The 21,389-nt window shown below is 44.1% G+C and overlaps 1 protein-coding gene across 1 annotated transcript in view; it reads left to right on the top strand.

The window, feature by feature from the left end:
• The window catches only part of LOC140426486 (apoptosis-stimulating of p53 protein 2-like), a 139,693-nt gene extending 118,896 nt beyond the window's left edge, over positions 1-20,797 (top strand). Inside the window, exons 15-18 of the mRNA XM_072511310.1 lie at positions 846-979; positions 2,546-2,712; positions 18,090-18,289; positions 19,400-20,797. Of these exons, the coding sequence (XP_072367411.1) occupies positions 846-979; positions 2,546-2,712; positions 18,090-18,289; positions 19,400-19,441 (543 nt within the window). The 3' untranslated portion in view covers positions 19,442-20,797. The remainder of the gene's footprint in view (positions 1-845; positions 980-2,545; positions 2,713-18,089; positions 18,290-19,399) is intronic.
• Positions 20,798-21,389: the final 592 nt, after the last annotated feature.

Below are 21,389 nucleotides of genomic sequence, written 5' to 3'. Positions count from 1 at the left end.
AGGTTTATTCTGTGGGCCAGGGAGGCTGCCAGAGTTTAGCAGTGGTCAGTCATGTGCTGAGGAGAGCTCGTGTGTGAATGGTACAATGCAAGCAGCGGCAGGAAGAGGTCTTCATTTGGCCACTTAAGTGGCTCAATTGACCACTATGCAGGAGGGCCATTCTACACTTCCCTGCTGCTGACACAAAGACATGGCATCAGGAAGGCAGTAGGTACTGCACCCCTGCCTTCACTCACCATTTTAAGACCCTCCCAGCTTGTCACCAGAATGCTGGGAAAAGCCCTACCCAATGTTTCTCTTCTGTGCTTGATGGTTTACAACCATGTGTTGTTAGCATGAAAATCTACAACACCTGCTTGACAGGCCAAGGAGCATTGTGGGCCATCCAATCTAGAAATAGCTTAAATAATTGCTTTCATATTTTTGGAGCAAACCTAGACTAAATACTCATTTCAGAATTGGTTTTCTAATGTGAACTGGCTGCTGAATGAATTCAGTCGTATCCTAAAATAAAGAGCTCTGTTGGCAAGTGTGTTGTCACTACCTAATTATTGAACAGTTTATTGTTTTTACAATTTATTTCAAGAATGCTGTGACTGGAAAAATGCAGATTTCCATGATTGTGGTTGAAATAGTATTGGAAGTTCTAAATGTTGTATTTGTAATATGGGAACACTGGATTTGAGGAGCAGGCTCGAAGGGCAAGATGGCCTACTCCTGCTCCTAGTTCTTAAGTCCTAGTTCTTATGTTTATTTTTCAGGAATATGACTATGCAACATGTCAATTTGTTTTTGTGTTTGGTTTAAAAATCAATCAATGTTTGTTTGTAATTTTCTTTGTATAGGTAGAGGATCCTAGCCAACCAAATGATGAAGGAATTACAGCCCTGCATAATGCTGTCTGTGCAGGTCACACAGAAATTGTGAAGTTCTTGGTACAGTTTGGAGTGAATGTTAATGCAGCAGATAGTGATGGATGGTAAGTTGTTAAACAAATGTGCTTGACGCTCGTTAAGTCACCTTGTTACTTAATTCCAAATATGCTACTGTCAACTTTTGTACAAAAACAGTGTATTTTCTTTTGCAATGTACTCAAAACACCTAAACATAATTGCATTCTTAAACAATTGCCAATGTTCTAAGAAAATCTAGAGGAATATGGTTAATGAAATATGCGCATGGCCAAATGGTTGTTTGAGGCATTGCATTTAAATCTTATCTGTTATCCTAACACACCTTATTCATTTATGGTTACAATTGATGTAAATTGATCATTATAAACAGATGGTGGTCATGTTATACAGATGAGATAGATGGCGAGGTTCGCTAAAATAAAACATTGCATTTCTTTTTATTGAGTGTTAATAAAGCTCCTTGAGTGTTAATAAAGTTATCTCCTGATGGATTTGTGAACATCTGTTCATTGTAAAAACACACATAAGACCATTAGATATTGGAGCAGAATTAGGCCACTTGGCCCATTGAGTCTGCTCCGCCATTCAATCATGGCTGATATTTTTCTCGCCATAACCGCTGATCCCCTTATTAATCAAGAACCTATCTATCTCTGTCTTAAAGACACTCAAGTGATTTGGCCTCTGCGGCAAAGAGTTCCACAGATTCTGGGCAGGATTCTCTGATCCTGAGGCTAAGTGTTAACGCCGTCACGTTTCCCAATGGCGTCAACATGGCCTCGGGAGCAGCGATTTTGACACCTACAGGGGGCCAGCACTGCACTGGAGCGACCCAGCTGCTGATCCCCGGCGTCAGATGGGTGCCGAGGGTCTGCGCATGCGTAGTGGGACCGGCTGCAATGTACGCATGCGCAGTGGCTCCCTTCTCTGCGCCGGCCCCAACACAACGTAGCGTAGGGCTACCGGGATCGGCGAGGACAAAAGAGGCCTCCCACCCGAGAGGCTGGCCCGCCGATCGGTGGGCCCTGATCGCGGGCCAGGCCACAGCGGAGGCCACCCCCCCCTGGGGTCGGACCCCCCTGCCCCTCCCCCACCAGGCCGCCCCCGGATGGATCCATGCCGAGGTCCCGCAGGGTAAGAGCAGGTGTGAACGGTGCCAGCGGGACTCACCTTTTTTTGCGTGGCCACTCCGTCCATCCCGGGCGGAGAATCGCCATTGGGGGGGGCCGCTCAATGATTCTCCACTTTCCGGGGAACCGGCGTCGGGGCGGCGTGGTGCGATTCGCGCCAGTCCTGGCAATTCTCCGGCCCGGCCCCAGGGTGAGAGAATCCCGCCCTCTGTGTCACTGTCCATGTGGAGTTTGCACATTCTCTCGTGTTTGCGTGGGTTTCGCCCCTACAACCCAAAAATGGGCAGGATAGGTGGATTGGCCACGCTAAATTGCCCCTTAGTTGGAAAAAAATGAATTGGGTACTCTAAATGTATATTAAAAAAATATAAAGTTCAGTTGAGTGGTTTGATGGAGGCCTAAGAACTGATAGTCTAGTTTATTTACTGAGGGATTCGAAACTTGTTCTTTATTCCATCATTATTTTTGAATTTGTTCCTCACTTTTGTACTCCTTTTGTAGGACTCCTTTGCATTGTGCGGCCTCCTGTAATAATGTGCAAGTTTGCAAGTTCCTAGTTGAATCTGGGGCAGCAGTGTTTGCAACAACCTACAGTGACCTGCAGACTGCTGCTGATAAATGTGAGGAGATGGAGGAGGGCTACATCCAGTGTTCGCAATTTCTGTATGGTACGTGCTATGATGTTTGGTGGAATATTACTTGCGCATAGCACTAAAATACCAATTCCTAAAATGTTTTTCTTGCGTTTATATACATAATATTTGATGAGGTGTTTCTTAGTATTTTGTTTTCATGCAGACTGAAATGTGAAAACCAGAAGTGCATGACTTAAATGTGTGACAAACTTTGATCGCATTAAAAATGTGCCAGTTTATTTTGCTTTCATTGTACAAAATCATTTGTACAAAATCAAATGGTGGTCCTTCCGAGGTTTCTGTTTGTGTTTCAGTGCCTTCCCATCGTGATCACTAAGGCCTTTTTTAAGAGAGTAGGCAGGAGTATTATGGGGTTTGTGTGGGCGAATAAGACCCCGAGAGTAAGGAGAGGGTTCCTGGAACGCAGTAGGGACCGAGGAGGGTTGGCGCTGCCAAACCTGGGGAGCTACTACTGGGCAGCAAATGTGGCGATGATCCGCAAGTGGGTTATGGAGGGAGAGGGGGCATCATGGAAGAGGATGGAGATGGCGTCCTGTAAAGGAACGAGCCTGGGGGCGTTGGTGACGGCACCGCTGCCGCTCTTGCTGACAAAGTATACCACGAGCCCGGTGGTGGCGGCAATGCTAAGGATCTGGGGCCAGTGGAGACGGCACCGGGGTGCAATGGGAGCATCGGTGTGGTCCCCGATCAGGGGTAACCACCGGTTTGTCCCGGGGAAGATGGACGGGGGGTTCCAGAGCTGGCATCGGGCAGGGATTGGAAGAATGGGGGACCTGTTCATCGACGGGACGTTTGCGAGCCTAGGGTCACTGGAGGAGAAGTTCGAGTTACCCCCGGGAAATGCCTTTAGATATATGCAGGTGAGGCCTTTTGTGAGGCGACAGGTGAGGGAATTCCCGTTGCTCCCGGCACAAGAAGTTCAAGATAGGGTGATCTCGGGTGTATGGGTCGGGGAGGGCAAGGTGTCGGAAATACACCAGGAGTTGAAAGAAGAGGGGGAAACGCTGGTAGAAGAGTTGAAGGGTAAATGGGAGGAGGAGCTGGGGGAGGAGATCGAGGAAGGTCTGTGGGCTGATGCCCTAGGTAGGGTTAATTCCTCCTCCTCATGTGCCAGGCTCAGCCTGATACAATTTAAGGTGGTCCACAGAGCGCACTTGACGGGGGCGAGGTTGAGTAGGTTCTTTGGGGTAGAGGACAGATGTGGAAGGTGCTCAGGGAGCCCGGCGAACCATATGTCCATATGTTTTGGTCATGCCCGGCACTGGAGGGGTTCTGGAGAGGAGTGGCGGGAGCAATATCTCAGGTGGTGAAAGTCCGGGTCAAGCCAAGCTGGGGGCTAGCAATATTTGGAGTAGTGGACGAACCGGGAGTGCAGGAGGCGAAAGAGGCCGGCATTCTGGCCTTTGCGTCCCTAGTAGCCCGGCGAAGGATCTTGCTAATGTGGAAGGAGGCGAAGCCCCTCAGCCTGGAGGCCTGGATAAAAGATATGGCTGGGTTCATAAAGTTGGAGAGGATTAAGTTCGCCTTGAGAGGGTCTGCGCAGGGGTTCTACAGACGGTGGCAACCGTTCCTAGACTATCTCGCGGAGCGTTAGAGGAAGGTCGGTCAGCAGCAGCAGCAACCTTTTGGTGGGGGGGGGGGGGGGACATCCTGGGGGGGGGAAAGGGGGGACTGCCTGGGAGGGTGGATGAGCAAGAGATAACATGAAGGGTTGGGGAAACTGGCACGTACTGGTGAGGGCCAGTGTACAAAGCTGTGTAAATATATCATTTTGCCATGTATATATCTTGCTCTGCGCGATTTCTCGTTTTTTTTTTGTTACGGGGGGTGGGTGGGGGGGTTATTGTTTGTAAGGGAGAAAAATTGTGTGAAAAAACTTTAATAAATATATTTTTTTTAAAAAAGATCTATTGTGCTTTAGAAAAGTGCATATAATCTCAAAATTACCATCCCTGGGCAAGCGGGCAGGAGACACAAAAGTCTGCGAACGCGCACTAACAGATTCCAAACAGTTTCTTCCCCTTTGTTACCAGACTCCTGAATTGACCCTCCTATGGACAGAACTGATCTCTCCACACTGATCTTCTCTACGGAGTAGTACTACACTCCGTATGCTTCACCGGATGTCTATGTCTATGTATTTACATTGTGTATCGATCGTATGTCTTTCAATTTTTCATGTATGGAATGGTCTGTCTGGACTGACTCAGAACAATAGTTTTTACTGTACCTGTGACAATAAACCCAAATCCAATCCAATTTCCAATATCACTAGTAATCGCACCACTCTGTTAGTGTAAGGCTGAACCAGATGGTGTGTGACCACAGTGGTGGCTTTCTCTATTCAGTCCATGTGATATCCATCACTAAGATTGCTTATTTATACCTCTAATATTGTCTGCCTTTGCCCTTATTTCTCACTTGATTCGCTAGAATGACCTCACATTTTCACAAACTCCATTCTTCACAATCTGCAATTCCTTTCAAATATTTGATGCAAACTTTCTATCCCAAAGTATTGAATACAGAATCCTTATCTTATTGACAAATATCACTGTCTTTATATCCGCATCTCCCACAGCCATCTATCCCAAGCTTTGATTTTCTGTACATCTTCTATTGGTGAAACATTTCAGCTGTTCTCGCTCAGCTGTCTGGCCCACCTTTTTATAGGATTTCTACATTGTTACACTCCAAAGTTCTTAATCTAGCATACGGCCACAGTTTTCAGTCAGCTATTCTAACTGTTCTGCTTGGTGTTTGTTTTCCCCATTGTTGAGCACCCTGGTACATTTGGGCGACACAGTGATTAGTACTGCTGCCTCACAGCGCCAGGAACCCACGTTCAATTCCGAGCTTGGGTCACTGTCTGTGTAGAGTTTGCACTTTCTCCCCGTGTCTGCGTGGGTTTTCTCTGGGTGTTCCGGAGTTTTCTCCCACAGTCCAAAGATACGCAGGTTAGGTGGATCGGCCATGCTAAATTTCCTCTTGGTGTCCAGGAATGTGCAGGTTAGGTTAAGGGGTAATGGAAATAGGGCAGGGTGAACAGGGGAGTGGACATGGGTGCAGTGCTCTTTCGAAGGGTTGGTGCAGATTCGATGATTCAAATGGCCGCCTTCTGCACTGTAGGGATACTATTTCCCTCGGCTAAATTATTCTTTCATTTGCCATGTCATTGTATATTAACTGTACTTTCACTGGAAAAGGGTTATCATTATAATTTAGGAATTGAGTACCCAAACATTTTTTTTTCCAATTGAGGGGCAATTTAGTGTGGCCAATCCACTTACCCTGCACATCTTTGGGTTGTGGGAATGAAACGCATGCGACACTGGGAGAATAATTCGGGAAATTAACTAGATTTGTACAAGAACACTTTAGATTGTCTGACCTATCTATCTATCTATCTATTGACTGCTGGGAGTTTCTGAGAAATCATCAGCACAAAATGGACACCACCTTGTGGGCAAGGCACACATGCCATTACATGCCAGAGGTGTGCCACCTGCCATAATTTATGAATGCAAAAAAAAGGAATCAAAGAGGCAAGTAGACCCTCTTGCAATACTTGGTTGCTTTGATTTGAATGCAGTTGGCACATTGCGTTCAGGAAAATGTTGTCTCCACGTGACTTAACCATTAGTCCTTCAAGGAACCATTGGTAGCCATCACCAAAATGAGAGGATTTTCAACACAAAAACACTAACTCCTGCTGCTGAACAGAATGACGTCAGGAAGAGTTGCGCATGCACACTTGGCCCAGACTGTTTCTGCCCACATATGTGGACTTGTTGCTGATGCCTTTTCAATTGGCAGCAGAAGTTTGGATCAATCAAAAAGAAGTACCAATGCAGCTTCACATTGCATTGGAATCTATGTTAAGAGCACAGCTGATGGTCAACGCTAGGTTATTCCAAATCCCAGAAGGAATCTTCCCTCAGTTGTATTTTGAAATTTGATATCAGGTGAGGAAAGATTTGAAAACCAGAGAATGATGTCCCAGATGTTTTGTGACGATTTAAAATAAAATAAATGTTTATTAAACAATAAAATCAACTAAAAGTCACTTAACTAAAATAATGGCTGTACACTATTACTAACTTTACCCAGTTCCGAATACCTTTATTTCACTACCTTTAAGAGCTAACTTCCACAACAGAGAACAAAGAAAAGTACAGCACAGGAACAGGCCCTTCGGCCCTCCAAGCCTGTGCCGACCATGCTGCCTCTCTAACCTAAAACCTTTTATACTTCTGGGGTCCATATACCTCTATTCCCATCCTATTCATGTATTTGCCAAGTCGCCCCTTAAACATTACTATCGTATCTGCTTCCACCACCTCTGGCAGCGAGTTCCAGGCACCCATTACCCTCAGTGTTTAAAAAAAACTTCCCTCGCACCTTAAGCCAATGTGTACCCTAGTAATTGACTCCTCCACCCTGGGAAAAAGCTACTGACGATCCACTCTGTCAGTGCCCCTCATAATATTGTAGACGTCCATCAGGTCGCCCCTCAAGCTCCTTTGTTCCAGTGAGAACAAACCAGTTTATCCAACCTCTCCGCATAGCTAATGTTCGGTAGTACAGTGGTTAAGCACAGTTGCTTCACAGCTCCAGGGTCCTAGGTTCGATTCCCGGCTTGTGGAGTCTGCACATTCTCCCCATGTGTGCGTGGCTTTCCCCCGAGTGCTCCGGTTTCCTCCCACAGTCCAAAGACGTGCAGATTAGGTGGATTGGCGATGATAAATTGCCCTTAGTGTCCAAAATGGTTAGGTGGGGATGCTGGGTTACGAGGGTAGGGTGGAGGCGTGGGCTTAAGTGGTGTGCTCTTTCTTAAGGGCCAGTGCAGACTCGATGGGCCGAATGGCCTCCTTCTGCACTGTAATTCTATAATCTATACTGGGCAACATCCTGGTAAACCTCTCCTCCAACCGATCAATATCCTGCTGATTCCTCTCACAGTCCTCATCACTAGTCGCAATTCCACCAACCTTTGTGTCGTCTGCAAACTTACTAATCTGACCAGTTACTTTTTCCTACAAATCACTTATAGAACATAGAACAGTACAGCACAGTACAGGCTCTTCAGCCCACGATGTTGTGCCGACCATCTATCCTAATCGAAGATCAATCTAACCTACACCCCTTCAATTTACCGCTGTCCACGTGCTTGTCTAAGAGTCGCTTAAAGTCCCGAATGACTCTGACTCCACCACCTCTGCTGGCAATGCATTCCACACACCCACCACTCTGGAAAGAACCTACCTCTGTACCTTCCTCCAATCACCTTAAAATTATGTCCCCTCGTGACAGTCATTTCCACCCTGGGGAAAAGTCTCTGGCTATCCAGTCTATCATGCCTCTCATCACCGTATACACCTCTATCAAGTCACCTCTCTGCCTTCTTCGCTCTAGTGAGAAAAGCCCTAGCTCCCTCAACCTTTCTTCATAAAACATGCCCTCCAGTCCAGGCAGCATCCTGGTAAATCTCCTCTGTACCCTCTCCAAAGCATCCACATCCTTCCTATAATGAGGCGACCAGAACTGGACACAAGATTCCAAGTGTGGTCTAACTAGGGTTTTAGAAAGCTGCAGCAAAACCTCGTGACTCTTAAACTCAATCCCCCTGTTAATGAAGCCTAACATACCATATGCCTTCTTAACAACCCTATCAACCTGGGTGGCAACTTTGAGAGATCTATGTACTTATATACTACAAACAGCAAAGATCCCAGTACTGAAACCTGCGGACACCACTAGTCAGAGCTCTCCATTCAGAAAAGCATCCTCCCACTGTTACCCTCCGTCTTCTATGACCGAGCAGTTCTATATTCATCTTGTCAACTCATCTCTGGTCTCGTGTGACTTCACTTTCTGTACCAGTCTGCCATGGAGGGATCTTGTCAAAAGCTTTACTGAAGTCCATGTTAGACAATATCCACTGCCTTATCTTTTTTTATAAATTTAGAATACCCAATTCATTTTTTTCCAATTAAGCGGCAATTTAGCATGGCCAATCCACCTACCCTTTTGGATTGTGGGAGCGAAACCCACGCAAACACGGGGAGAATGTGCAAACTCCACACGGACAGTGACCCAGAGCCGGGATCGAACCTGGGACCTCGGCGCCGTGAGGCCGCAGTGCTAACCCACTGCAAACGTGCTGCCCTGACTGCCCTATCTTCATTAATCATCATCCTCGCTTTCTCAAAAAACTTGATCAAGTCAGTGAGGCATGACCTCACCTTTACAAAACCATGCTGCCTCTCGCTAATACGTCCATTTGCTTCCGAATGGGAGTAAACCCTGTCTTGAAGAATCTTCTCCAATAATTTCCTTACCTCTAACCTAAGGCTCCGGCCTGTAATTTCCTGGATTATCCTTGTTACCCTTCTTAAACAAAGGAACAGCATTAGCTATTCTGCAATCTTCTGGGTCCTCACCTGTAGCCATTGAGGATTCAAAGATTTCTGTGAAGGCCCCAGCAATTTCCTCCCTTGCCTCCCTCAGTATTCTGGGGTAGATCTCGTCAGGCCCCTGGGGACTTATGTACCTTAATGTTTTTCAAGATGCCCAACCATCTTTTTTATCTCAATGTTGCCCAGATTATCTACATGCCCTTCTCCCGACTCATCGTCCACCAAGTTCTTCTCTTTGGTGAATACTGATGCAACGTACTCATTCAGTACCTCGCCCGTTTCCTCTGGTTCCATGCATAGATTTCCTCCCCTGTCCTTCAGTGGGCCAACCCTTTCTCTGGCTACCATCTTGCTCTTTATATAGGTGTAAAAAGCCTTGGTATTTTCCTTAATCCTGTTTGCCAATTACTTTTCGTGACCCCTTTTAGCCCTTCTGACCCCTTGCTTCAGTTCCTTCCTATTTTCCTTGTATTCCTCACAGGCGTTGCCTGTTCCCAGCCTTCTAGCCCTTACAGATACTTCCTTCTTCTTTTCATAGAATTTACAGTGCAGAAGTAGGCCATTCGGCCCATCGGGTCTGCACCGGCTCTTGGAAAGAGCACCCTACCCAAGGTCAACACCTCCACCCTATCCCCATAACCCAGTAACCCCACCCAACACTAAGGGCAATTTTGGACACTAAGGGCAATTTATCATGGCCAATCCACCTAACCTGCACATCTTTGGACTGTGGGAGGAAACCGGAGCACCCGGAGGAAACCCACGCACACACTGGGAGGATGTGCAGACTCCGCACAGACAGTGACCCAAGCCGGAATAGAACCTGGGACCCTGGAGCAGTGAAACAATTGTGCTGTCCACAATGCTACCGTGCTGCCCGAGTTTTGGACTAGGCTCACAATATCCCTCATTATCCGAAAGTTGCCGTTCTTGTCCTTCTTCCTCACTGAACATGCCGGTTCTGGATTCCTATCAACTGACATTTGAAAGCCTCCCACATGCCAGATGTTGATTCACCCTCAAACATCCCCAATCTAGATTCTTCAGTTTCTGCCAAATATCATTACAATTAGCCTTCCCCCAATTTAGCACCTTCACCCGAGGGCTACTCTTATTTTTATCCAACAGTACCGTAAAACTTGCTGAATTATGATCACTGCTTCCGAAATGCTCTCTGAACTTCAGCCACCTGGCTGGGCTCATTCCCCAATACCAAAACCAGAACGGCCTCTTCCCTAGTTGGACTTTCTCCATATTGTTTCAAGAAGCCCTCCTGGATGCTCCTTACAAACTCTGCCCCATCCAAGCCCCGAGCACTAAGTGAAAAGAAAATGAAATGAAAATCGCTTATTGTCACAAGTAGGCTTCAAATGATGTTACTGTGAAAAGCCCCTAGTCGCCACATTTCACGCCTGTTCGGGGAGGCTGGTACGGGAATTAAACCGCGCTGCTGGCCTGCCTGGGTCTACTTTAAAAGCCAGCTATTTAGCATTTAACCCTGTGCTAAACCAGCCCCTGTCAGTGTGTCCCAGTCAATACAGGGGAAGTTAAAATCACCCACCACAACAATTCTGTTGCCGTTCCAAAATCTGCTTACATATCTGCTCTATCTCCTGCTGACTATTGGGAGGCCTGTAGTAAACCCCCAACATTATGACTTCATTCCTATTCCTGAGTTCTACCCATATTGCCGCGCTGCATGAGCCCTCTGGTGTCTTCCTGCAGTACAGCTGTGATATTCTCCTTAGCCAATAGTGCAACTCTCCCACCTCTTTTACATCCCCCTCTATCCTGCCTGAAACATCTAAATCCTGGAACATTTAGCTGCCAATCATGTCCCTCCCTCAACCAAGTCTCTGTAATGGCAACAACACAGTGGTTCCAAGAACTAATCCAAGCTCTCAGTTAATCTGCTTTATTTCTTATACTTATTGAAACAAATGCACTTCAGACCACCAGTCCCACTGTGTTTCGCAACATCTGCCTGCTCTTCCTCTGAGTCTTACTGACCCTATTCTTTAGTTCCCCCTCAGTTATTTCACCGTCTGACAACACCTTATAGGTTTTTTAAAACTATAAATAAAATACAGTAACAGCTACCACACCATGAGGTTAGATCTCTTTCGGGTTGCTTCAGAGGTAGAACACACAACTGAATTTTTCAAGGCAAGCTTTCTTCATCAGTACAGCTTGGTGGGAGCTAAAAACGCTATTCCTGTTTTTGGCTGAGGTCTCAAAACACATAGAACAAAGAACAATACAGCACATGAACAGGCCCTTTGGCCCTCCAAATTTGCGCGGATCTCAAGTCCCATCTAGACCAACCTTCTATACCTTGTCTGTTCATGCATCTATCCAGATAAGGCTTAAAGGTCGCTAATGTATCTGCCTCAACCACCTCACTTGGCAGTGCATTCCAGGCCACCACCATCCTCTGTGTAAAAAAAACTTCCCCTGCATATCTCCACTGAACCTATCGCCTTTCCTCACCTTGAACTTGTGCCCCCTTGTGATTTTCAATTCCGCCCTCGGGAAAAGCCTCCAATTCTTGATTTCTCGAGGAATTAAGGGCTATGGAGAGAGAGCGGGTAAATGGAGTTGAAATCAGCCATGATTGAATGGCGGAGTGGACTCGATGGGCCGAATGGCCTTACTTCCGCTCCTATGTCGTATGGTCTTATGGTCTAACTGTTCACCCTATCTATATCCCTAATAATTTTATAAACTTCTATCAGATCGCCCCTCGGTCTCTCTCGGGAGAACAATCCCAGTTTATTCAATCTCTTCTCATAGCTAATACCCTCCATACCAGGCAACATCCTGGTAAACCTTTTCTGTACTTTCTCCAAAGCCTCAACATCCTTCTGGTAGTGTGGTGACCAGAATTGGGCACCGTATTCCAAATGTGGCCTAACCAACCTTCTATGTAACTGTAACATAACTTGTGAGCTTTTATATTCGATACCCTGTCCTATGACAGGCAAGCATGCCATATGCTTTCTTTAGTACCATTTCCACCTATGCTGCCACTTTTAAGGATCTATGGACCTGCATGCCCAGATGCTCCTGATGGTTCTGCCATTTATTTTATAGCTCCCACATCGAATTGGATCTACCAAAATGCATCGCCTCGCATTTGTCCGAGTTAAATTCCATCTGCCATTTCTCTGCCCAATTTTGCAGCCTATCTATATCCTGTTGTATTCTCTGACAATCTTCATCACTATCTGCAACTCCTGCAATCTTTGTATCATCCCCAAACTTGCTAATCAGACCCGCTACGTTTTCTTCCAAGTCATTTATATATATATAATTACAAATTCTTGAGGATCACCAGGCCTCCATTCGGAAAAACACCCTTCCACTGCTACCTTCTGTCTTCTATGGCCAAGCCAATTCTGAATCCATCCAGCTAGTTCACCCCTGACCACATGCGATTTGATCTTTTGCGCCAGCCTGCCATGAGGGACCTTATCAAATGCTTTACTAAAGTCCATGTAGACAACATCCACAGCCCTTCCCTCGTCAATCATTTTTGTCACCTCCTCAAAAAATCCAAATAAATTAGCGAGACGTGACCTCCCTCGTACAAAACCATGCTGCCTGTCGCTAATAAGACCATTCACTTCCAAATGTGCATAGATCCTATCTTTGAGAATCTTTTCCAACAGTTTCACTATTACTGACGTCAAGCTCACTGGCCTATAATTACCCGGATTAACCTTGCAACCCTTCTTAAATAATAATGGCTATCCTCCAATCCTCTGGGATTTCACCTGTGGCCAACGAGGACACAAATATTTCTGTTAGAGGCTCAGCGATTTCATCTCTTGTCTCCCTCAGTAATCTGGGATAGATGCCACCTGGCCCTGAGGATTTGTCTACCGTAATGCTTTTTAACACCCCTAATACTTCCCTCGTAATAACGACCTGTTAAAGTGTTTACACATCCATCTGAGACACCACCAATCAATGTGTCGCTCTCCTTTGTGAATACCAATGCAAAATACTCATTAAGGACCTCACTTACTTCCTCTGGTTCTACACACAATTTCCCTCCAATGTCCTTCAGTGGACCATCTCTTTCTCTAGCTACCGTCTTGTTCCTAATCTACTGATAAAATGCTTTGTGATTCTCCTTAATCGTCTGCCAAGGACATTTTGTGACCCTTTTTTGCCCTCCTAACTCCCTACTTGAGCTCTTTTCTACTTTCCTTGTATTCCTCAAGTGCTTCATCTGTTTTCAGTTGCCTGTCCCTCACGTATGCATCCTTTTTTCTTTTTGACGAGATTCTCAATTTCCCTGGTGATCCTATGTTCCCGAATTCAGCCTTTCCTGTCCTTCCTTTTTACCGGCACATGCCTGCCCTGCACTCACATCAACTGCTCCTTAAAAGACTTCCACATGCCAAATGGGGTTTTACCCTCAAACAGCCTCTCCCAAACAACAGCCTCCAAATCCTGCCTAATCTGGTTGTAGTTAGCCTTCCCCCAATTTAGCACCTTAACCCTCGGACAACACTCATCCTTTTCCATGAGTATTCAAAAGCTTACCGAATTGTGGTCACTGTTCGCCGCATGTTGCCCCAGTGCAACTTTGATGACCTAGCCGGGCTCGTTCCCTCGTACTAAGTCCAGTATAGCCCCCTCTCTAGTCGGACTATCCACATTTTGTTCCAAAAAACCTCTTGGACACACTTAACAAATTCCTCACCATCAAGACCCCTAGCCTTAAGGGATTTCCAGTCATTTGAGGAAAATTAACGTCTCACTATTATTATTGGTTGAATCTGATATACAGATTTTCCCTTTTGATCTGGCCTTATCTTAACAACTTTAAGACCATGTTCTTCAAACTTTTTTTAAAAACCCATTTTTACCAACCGGCCAACCTTTGGGACCCAACCCGGCCGACCTTCGCGACTCATGCCGGCCGACCTGCGCGACCCACCATTTTCTCTTGCCTTGTTTGCTGCTGATAAAAATGGAGGAAATGGTTTTAGGTCCCTTTGGCCCTCGTACACGCTCCTCCAATGGAACCTGTTGGATGAAGGTGAACCCTTCCGGTGTCGGAAAGTATGGAGTCTCCATCTGTCTAAAGTTGTGCATTTTTTCCTGTAAAATTATATCAAATAAACCTCCCCCCCCCCCCCCCCCCCCCCCCAAACTTGTAAAATAAAAATAAAATGAATAAAATAAATGAAAAAAAATAAAAATTCAATGAATAATAAAAACCCCCCACCGAACTTGTAAAACAAAAAGCTGCGACCAATTTTTTAAAAAAAAGTGGCCGCACTGCGCATGTGTGCCCGATCACCGGTTATGTGCATGCGCACAGATGATCGGGCGCATGCGCAATGCGGCCCTTTTTGTTTTTACATGTTGGCAGCCATTTTGAAGGCCACTTGCAGCCGGCGTTATTAAAAGCCGGCTGCTGTGCGCAGATTTGCGCGATCGGGAGCGCCGCGAAGGACGGCTCCGCGACCCTCCTGGCACCCTCCCGCGACCCACCGGCGGGTCGCGCCTCTGAGCTGACAATCACTGACTTAAGTCCGACTTAATTACCTTCATTTTGTGTCTACCTTTTAGAATGTAAATTTTAAGTTCACGCCTTGTTTCCTCATTTGAACCTCGACAGTTCTTTCAAATCCTTCATGCTCTATTCCCCATTGTTACCAACTTGCCTTAGGTGAATAATAATAATAATCACTTATTGTCACAAGTAGGCTTCAATGAAGTTACTGTGAAAAACCCCTAGTCGCCACATTCCGGCGCCTGTCCGGGAGGCCGATACGGGAATTGAACCCGCGCTGCTGGCATTGTTCTTCATTACAAGCCAGCTGTTTAGCCCACTATGCTAAACCAGCCCCGAGCTAAGCCACCCCCTCTGTTTGCAGTGCTGCTCGGCTACTCAACACATCAAAAACACTGATTCCAAACTGTTCCTACCTTTAAGCAGCTTCCATTTTCCAATTTAAAATATATATATATATATATATATATATGGGATATATATAATCAGCAGAACACATTCCAATTTGTTGGATTTCCCTGATTTTTCATGTGATCTCTCTATCTCCTGACACCTATGTGAACATTTCCTGTGGGAATTGCAGTGTTGTCATTCAATACTTATTTGTGTGTATATTGCCAGTAATACTTTAAGTGGCATTATGATTTGAATTTCACTGTAGAATTTCAATGTAGATATGTAGCACATAGGAAAATATAGTTTGCTGACAACAATTTATCATAGTTCCCTATCCCTCAAATGTAATTTTGTGAATGCTGCCTCTTTAAACTAGATCCAGTATGTTAAGGCTCTCAAAGCCCAGGTAGCTCATTTGGTAGATAACACAACCGTTAATCCTAAGGTTATCATTTTGGATCTCACATTGGATAATGAGTTTTGAAACATTTTAGCTTTAATTATTTTTTTTTACCAGTAACTATCCTTAAACTAAATATTACAATCAGTTCTCTCCATTAGATGTTGAGAATCTCATTCACTGAAATATCCTGGTTATACATCATTATCATTTACTGAATTTTCAGAAGCATGTTACATAGTTACATAGAATTTACAGTGCAGAATAAACCATTCGGCCCATTGAGACTGCACCAGCCCTTGGAAAGAGCACCCTACTTAAACCTACCCTATCCCAGTAACCCGACCTAACCTTTTTGTCACTTAAGGGGTAATTTAGCATAGCCAATCCACCCAACCTGCACATCTTTGGATGTTTTACAGAGGATTAGTTGCTAAATGATGGGTGGGCTAAATTCAGGAATTTGGAAATAGCTAAGGACTGCACAGATGTAAAAAATCTGTGCCTTAAAATTTTGTGAGTCTGTGTCGAGCTAACTTTGTTTTGATGCACGTAGCTTACACTCTGACACTGAGACATGGATTTGCGCTCCTGGGTCGGGTGCACAATCTTGGCATTTCCCAACTTTACAAATCTTATCTGGGAAAGAGGCCCAGAAGGTCAGATTTTCCATCTGGTGGGGGGGGGGGGGAAGAGGCAGTGTGATGTGCAGGCTGGATTAGAAGTCAGGCCTTTTGCCCCTGGAATGAGTACCCAAACTGTCAGGTATGGAGTTGGCAGACCAAAAGGCTGTTGTGTTGCCCGGGCACTTTGTTGAGGTTATTTTAAAATTGAATAAAGCAACCCTCACCTTGTCCCCACCCTCACCTTCTCTTTCCCCCCCCCCCCCAAAAAACCCTTCCCCATGTCCTATCAATGGCAACCAATCCAACTGTATGCTTGCTCCCCACCCACCCCACATGGCTTCTCACTATCCTTTGTTCCTCACTCATCCCCATGGCCTTCTATAGGTCTTCTGCCAATTTAGTGCCAACTCGTATCGACCCATGTTTCCCAACGCAGCATCTTTTGCCCTTACCCCTCCATGCCAATTCGCCTATGGTCAAACCTCAGGAGCCATACTGATATAAAGGTTTGTGTCTATTGATGTCACTATTTTAAAAAAAATAGATCATTGATTCCTTCAACTAATATCTAATGAATACAAATATTTCGGTTGTATAATTACTTGGAGCTACCGCCTTTCCAGGCACCCATTATGATAATGTTAAGTTGTAAAATCAGTAATGCAGGACAGATGATATAGTGATTGCCCTCAGGCTAATGTCAACAGAGTGAAATAGCAAGCACTGATTTTAAAAAAAAATTCCCTATTCTTTCAAATATAAATTCCAGCAAAGTTAAATACCTTGGCAGCTGTGGCAGTTCCAATATGTTTATGCACTTCCTGTGCACAATCACAAAATGGTACCTTACTTCTCCCAAAGAGTGGCGTATCTCTCCCAAAGGGCATGTGACTCCTCCCAAAGGTATCCCGGAATTAGATTCCAAGGGGTAACTTGCCTCTCCAAAAAGTAAATTGGCTATTCATTCAAATTCATGAAGTTCAGATCTGCACCTACCAGGGCTGATCTGCAGACTTCAGGTTTCAGACTTCTCTAAAATCTCACATTGTTGGAGGCTGCTAGTGAATTCTGTGGACAGCTGCCTTTGTGAACCACAGATTGGGGGGAGGGGGGTGGCAGGTGGGAAGAAGAATGTTGCAGCACAATAAATGTGGGACTGGAAGGAGCTTGAAGTTTCCTACAGGCTGCACCGAGTGCCACATCAGTTCGGGGCCTCAGCATCTTCTCCTGTTCTGACTGCCTCCCTCTCTTCTCCCAGGTCCTGGGAGGGTCCTGCTGCCAGTGATGCAGAAATTGGAATTATCATCAGAAAGTTGCCTGGGAACAGTGAGCAGTGCTTTCAGCTCACCAGTCTCATGTAATTCCCCGTGTCTGCGTGGGTTCCTCCGGGTGCTCCGGTTTCCTCCCACAAGTCCCGAAAGACGTGCTGTTAGATGAATTAGACATTCTGAATTCTCCCTTGACCCGAACAGTCGCCAGAATGTGGTAACTCGGTGATTTTCACAGTAACTTATAATAATAATCTTTATTATTGTCACCAGTAGGCTTACATTAACACTGCAATGAAGTTACTGTGAAAATCCCTCGTCGCTGTTATTGTAAGCCTACTTGTGACAATAATAAAGATTATTATTATTATTGTTGCCCAATATCTCAGGACTGTCTATTCTGACACAATCATTTTTCCCTGGCCAGTTTGTCAGTAACTCCCTCTTCATTTCTTGTCCTATCCCATAAAACTCGAAGCAGATACACTGTGTTCTGATATTGTCTGACCAGCAATATGTTGGCTGTCTGCATTTTGGAAGCCTCGTTATTTAATTCCAATAATCCAGCAAAAGTGTTTGACTGTGGATTTAAATCTGTGAACTGTTCTCCCTAAGGGTATCCGGTTGTGACCCACACACCATAAAGCTATGGAGTGTTTCTGGTCAAATGAATCCCACAAGACTGCTTGGAGTAATTTCTGGTAGAGAAGGAAAATGACTGATATGGATGCTTGCTGCTTCTTTCAGGTGTGCAAGAGAAAATGGGTATAATGAACAGAGGAGTAGTATATGCCCTATGGGATTATGAATCTCAAACTGAAGATGAGATATCTTTTAAGGAAGGTGATTGTATGTCAATCATCCAGCGAGAAGATGAGGCTGAGATTGAGTGGTGGTGGGCACGTCTAAACGATGGGGAAGGTTACGTGCCACGTAACTTACTTGGGGTAAGTTGTTTGCAAGAATAATGACCTCTTGTATTTTGTGGTATTGTTAATTTACTGCCGTGTCGTGTATGAGAACTAAAAAGGCAACGGGAGACATTTAAAAAAAAAAAAAAAAAATCATTTACGGGATTTGGGCGTCGCTGGTTAGGCCAGCATTTCTTGCCCCTCCCTAATTGCCCTTCAGAAGCTGGTGGTGAGTTGCCTTCTTGAACCGCTGCAGTCCTTCAGGTGTACGTACACCCTCTGTGCTGTTAGGGAGGGAGTTCCAGGATTTCTTGTTCCAGCGACAGCGAAGGAATGGCGATGTATTTCCAAGTCAGGGTGGTGAGTGACTTAGAGGGGAACCTCCAGGTGGTGGGGTTCCCAGGTATCTGCTGCTCTTGTCCTTCTAGATGGTAGTGGTTGTGGGTTTGGAAGGTGCTGTCTAAGCAACCTTGGTGAGTTTCTGCAGTGCATCTTGTAGATGGTACACACAGCTGCCACTATTCGTTGATGATGGAGAGTTTGAATGTCTGGAAGGAGGCGCAATCAAGCGGGCTGATGATGTCGAGCTTCTTGAGTGTTGTTGGTCCAAGCAAGTGGAGAGTATTCCATTACACTCCTGACTTGTGCCTTGTAGATGGTTGACAGGCTTTGGGGAGTCGAGAGGTGAGTTGCTCGCCGTAGGATTCCTAGCCTTTGACCTGCCCTGGTAGCAGGTGGTTTCTATTTAAAGAAGCCTATTATATAGAACATACAATTGCTCCCTACTTTTATTTCCTGAGAAAATGAGTTCTCCCCAATGCATTTAGGCACTAATTAGCTGTGGATGACCTACTGGAAGATGTACCAAAGCATACTCTCTTTGCATGTGAAGTACTTCATTTAGTTTTCTTTCTGTGTCCTTGAAGCCAGCAGCACTTGCCGAGTATTGTTCCATGAACTTCCAAAATTGACCCAAGGATATGGGCCAACAGTGGTGCTTCCAATGCTGCTCTGAAATTGAAACTGGTTTATATGGCTCAGTACCGCATTAGGAAGTTACAATTAGGATAACTCTCAGAAAATAGACCTTTAAGTTATCATAGCCGTCTGCAAACCTAAAATTACAATTTGCTCTCTCTTTTACAGCTCTATCCAAGGATTAAACCAAGACAGCGAAGTTTGGCATAGAGTGCTTATGTGAAAAACTACAGAAAAAGACTTTAAACCTTTATTCATTTTTAAAGGTAGCTGTACCAATTCAAATCCAACAGAATTTTGCAATAAAATAGTGGTCTCCAAACTTAAATGAAGGAAAATTCAATGGACACAATTAATGCTTCTGTAATGAAGTGAGCGATTTTTGTTGTTCAGTGTTAATGATCACCTAATATAAATGGTGAACTGAAGGTTTTTTTGACAATGGACTGTTTATTTTAGTGCATTATAAAGGACTTATTGATGTAGATTTAGGATATTTTAAGGGGCTTAACGTAGTTAAAAGCACAGATGATTTGGGAAAAGAAATCAGCTGACTTTTGTTTCCCCTCTACCACTTTTTTTGTTTAAGCACAGTATTGCACTTGTTATCTTTGGAAAGGTGCGAAACTAAACCCAGGAACTATTAAGCCATTTGATGGTATGAATAATGAAACCAACTCAGTTTTATGATGAATCTTTTGAAGAGACTGAAATTTGATGTTCAGTCAGCAAAGAATTGGACTCTTCCTTCAATAGTTCCATATAGGACGGCAGAAGGTTGAAGCATTGATGCCCTTGGCTTAGTTTGAACCGTTTCTAGTAACCAAACAACAATATTCATCTGGACATCTTTCTCTTGAGCATAATGTAACATTCCAAAACATGGATCCAAAGGTTTGAAAGAAGTGTAGTTTAACTATGTCAATGCTTATTTTTTAAATACTTTCATTAACTTAATCTGACACAGGCTAAACATAGCAGTATTTTTGAGGATGACACTAGAATTTCTTTTTAAAAACTGTTTGTGCCACAGACTCTATTAAACCTGAATCCTTTAATGAAGAATTTAATTTCTAATTTGATTTCTACATATTCATTTGTATTTAACTATAATGAGCACAGCTAGTAGTATTTTCAACTTTTAAGGAAATCCAGTGAGTTGTTCGAAGGGTTAAAATGAAATGTAGTTTTTTGAATTATGCTTTGTAATTGCAGTCTAAAATATTTATGTTGTAATCAATCATATAGTTTTCCATCCATTTTAATTCGGTTTTCCTTTTTGTCACTGAAAGATATTTAGCTGCCTACTTAGCACAGTGTAGAAACTAAAGCATTTTATGTATTGATACATTTAGGAATGATTCCTTTTGAGGATTAAGAAGCATTTCGCAGTTTTCATTTTGATATTGGGCGTTTAATTTCTCCCAAAGCCTATGAAATGTTTGTGAAGAAAATATTCATGCCATTGTGGTTTCGATGTTTTTGTTTCCCCATTTTCAGAGTTCTGGGTTGTTAGCTGTTTAACTCTGTTTCTGGTAAGACTTATTAAACATTGTATGCACAAAATGTGTTTATTATTTGTGTTTGCTGTAGACCCTTCACACGTCGATTAGTTTCTCACTTCCATCTTGCCTAATGATAAGTGAAATGATTTGGGTATAAACCTCCAGTTTTAAACCATGTTGGTTGTTACGTCAACTTGGAGGTTGAATGCTGTTAGCTGTAGATGAATAAAAGCTATCAGATTTTGCTTGCACCATTAAAAATAAATGAAATTTTGAAATTTCCATTTAGAAGTTCAAAGGTGAAGTACTACCTTGTAAAGGAAAGAACATGTGAGAAAAGCAGAAAATAGCATTTATTTACAGTAATTCTACTGCCAGGTATAATATGTGGAAAAATGAATGGTAGAAAATGATCATAAAAAATACCTCAATTATTTAAATCTTTATGTAATTTACATAAGAACAGGTATATGTTTTCAGCCCCCTACTGTATATATCCAAGCCTGTTACTGTTTATGTCATTCAGTTAGTCTGTGGTTGATTTGTGTCTCAACTCTATTTACCCACTTTGGTTCTATATCACTTCATACCTTTTTACCTATAAACAATCTGGAATCTCAGTTTCAAAATGTTCAACTGGCCTAGTCTCAACA

Source organism: Scyliorhinus torazame, chromosome 1 (assembly GCF_047496885.1).
Source record: "Scyliorhinus torazame isolate Kashiwa2021f chromosome 1, sScyTor2.1, whole genome shotgun sequence".
NCBI lineage: Eukaryota > Metazoa > Chordata > Chondrichthyes > Carcharhiniformes > Scyliorhinidae > Scyliorhinus > Scyliorhinus torazame.
Note: the sequence above shows the minus strand (reverse complement) of the source record. Positions and strands in the feature narration are given on the sequence as shown.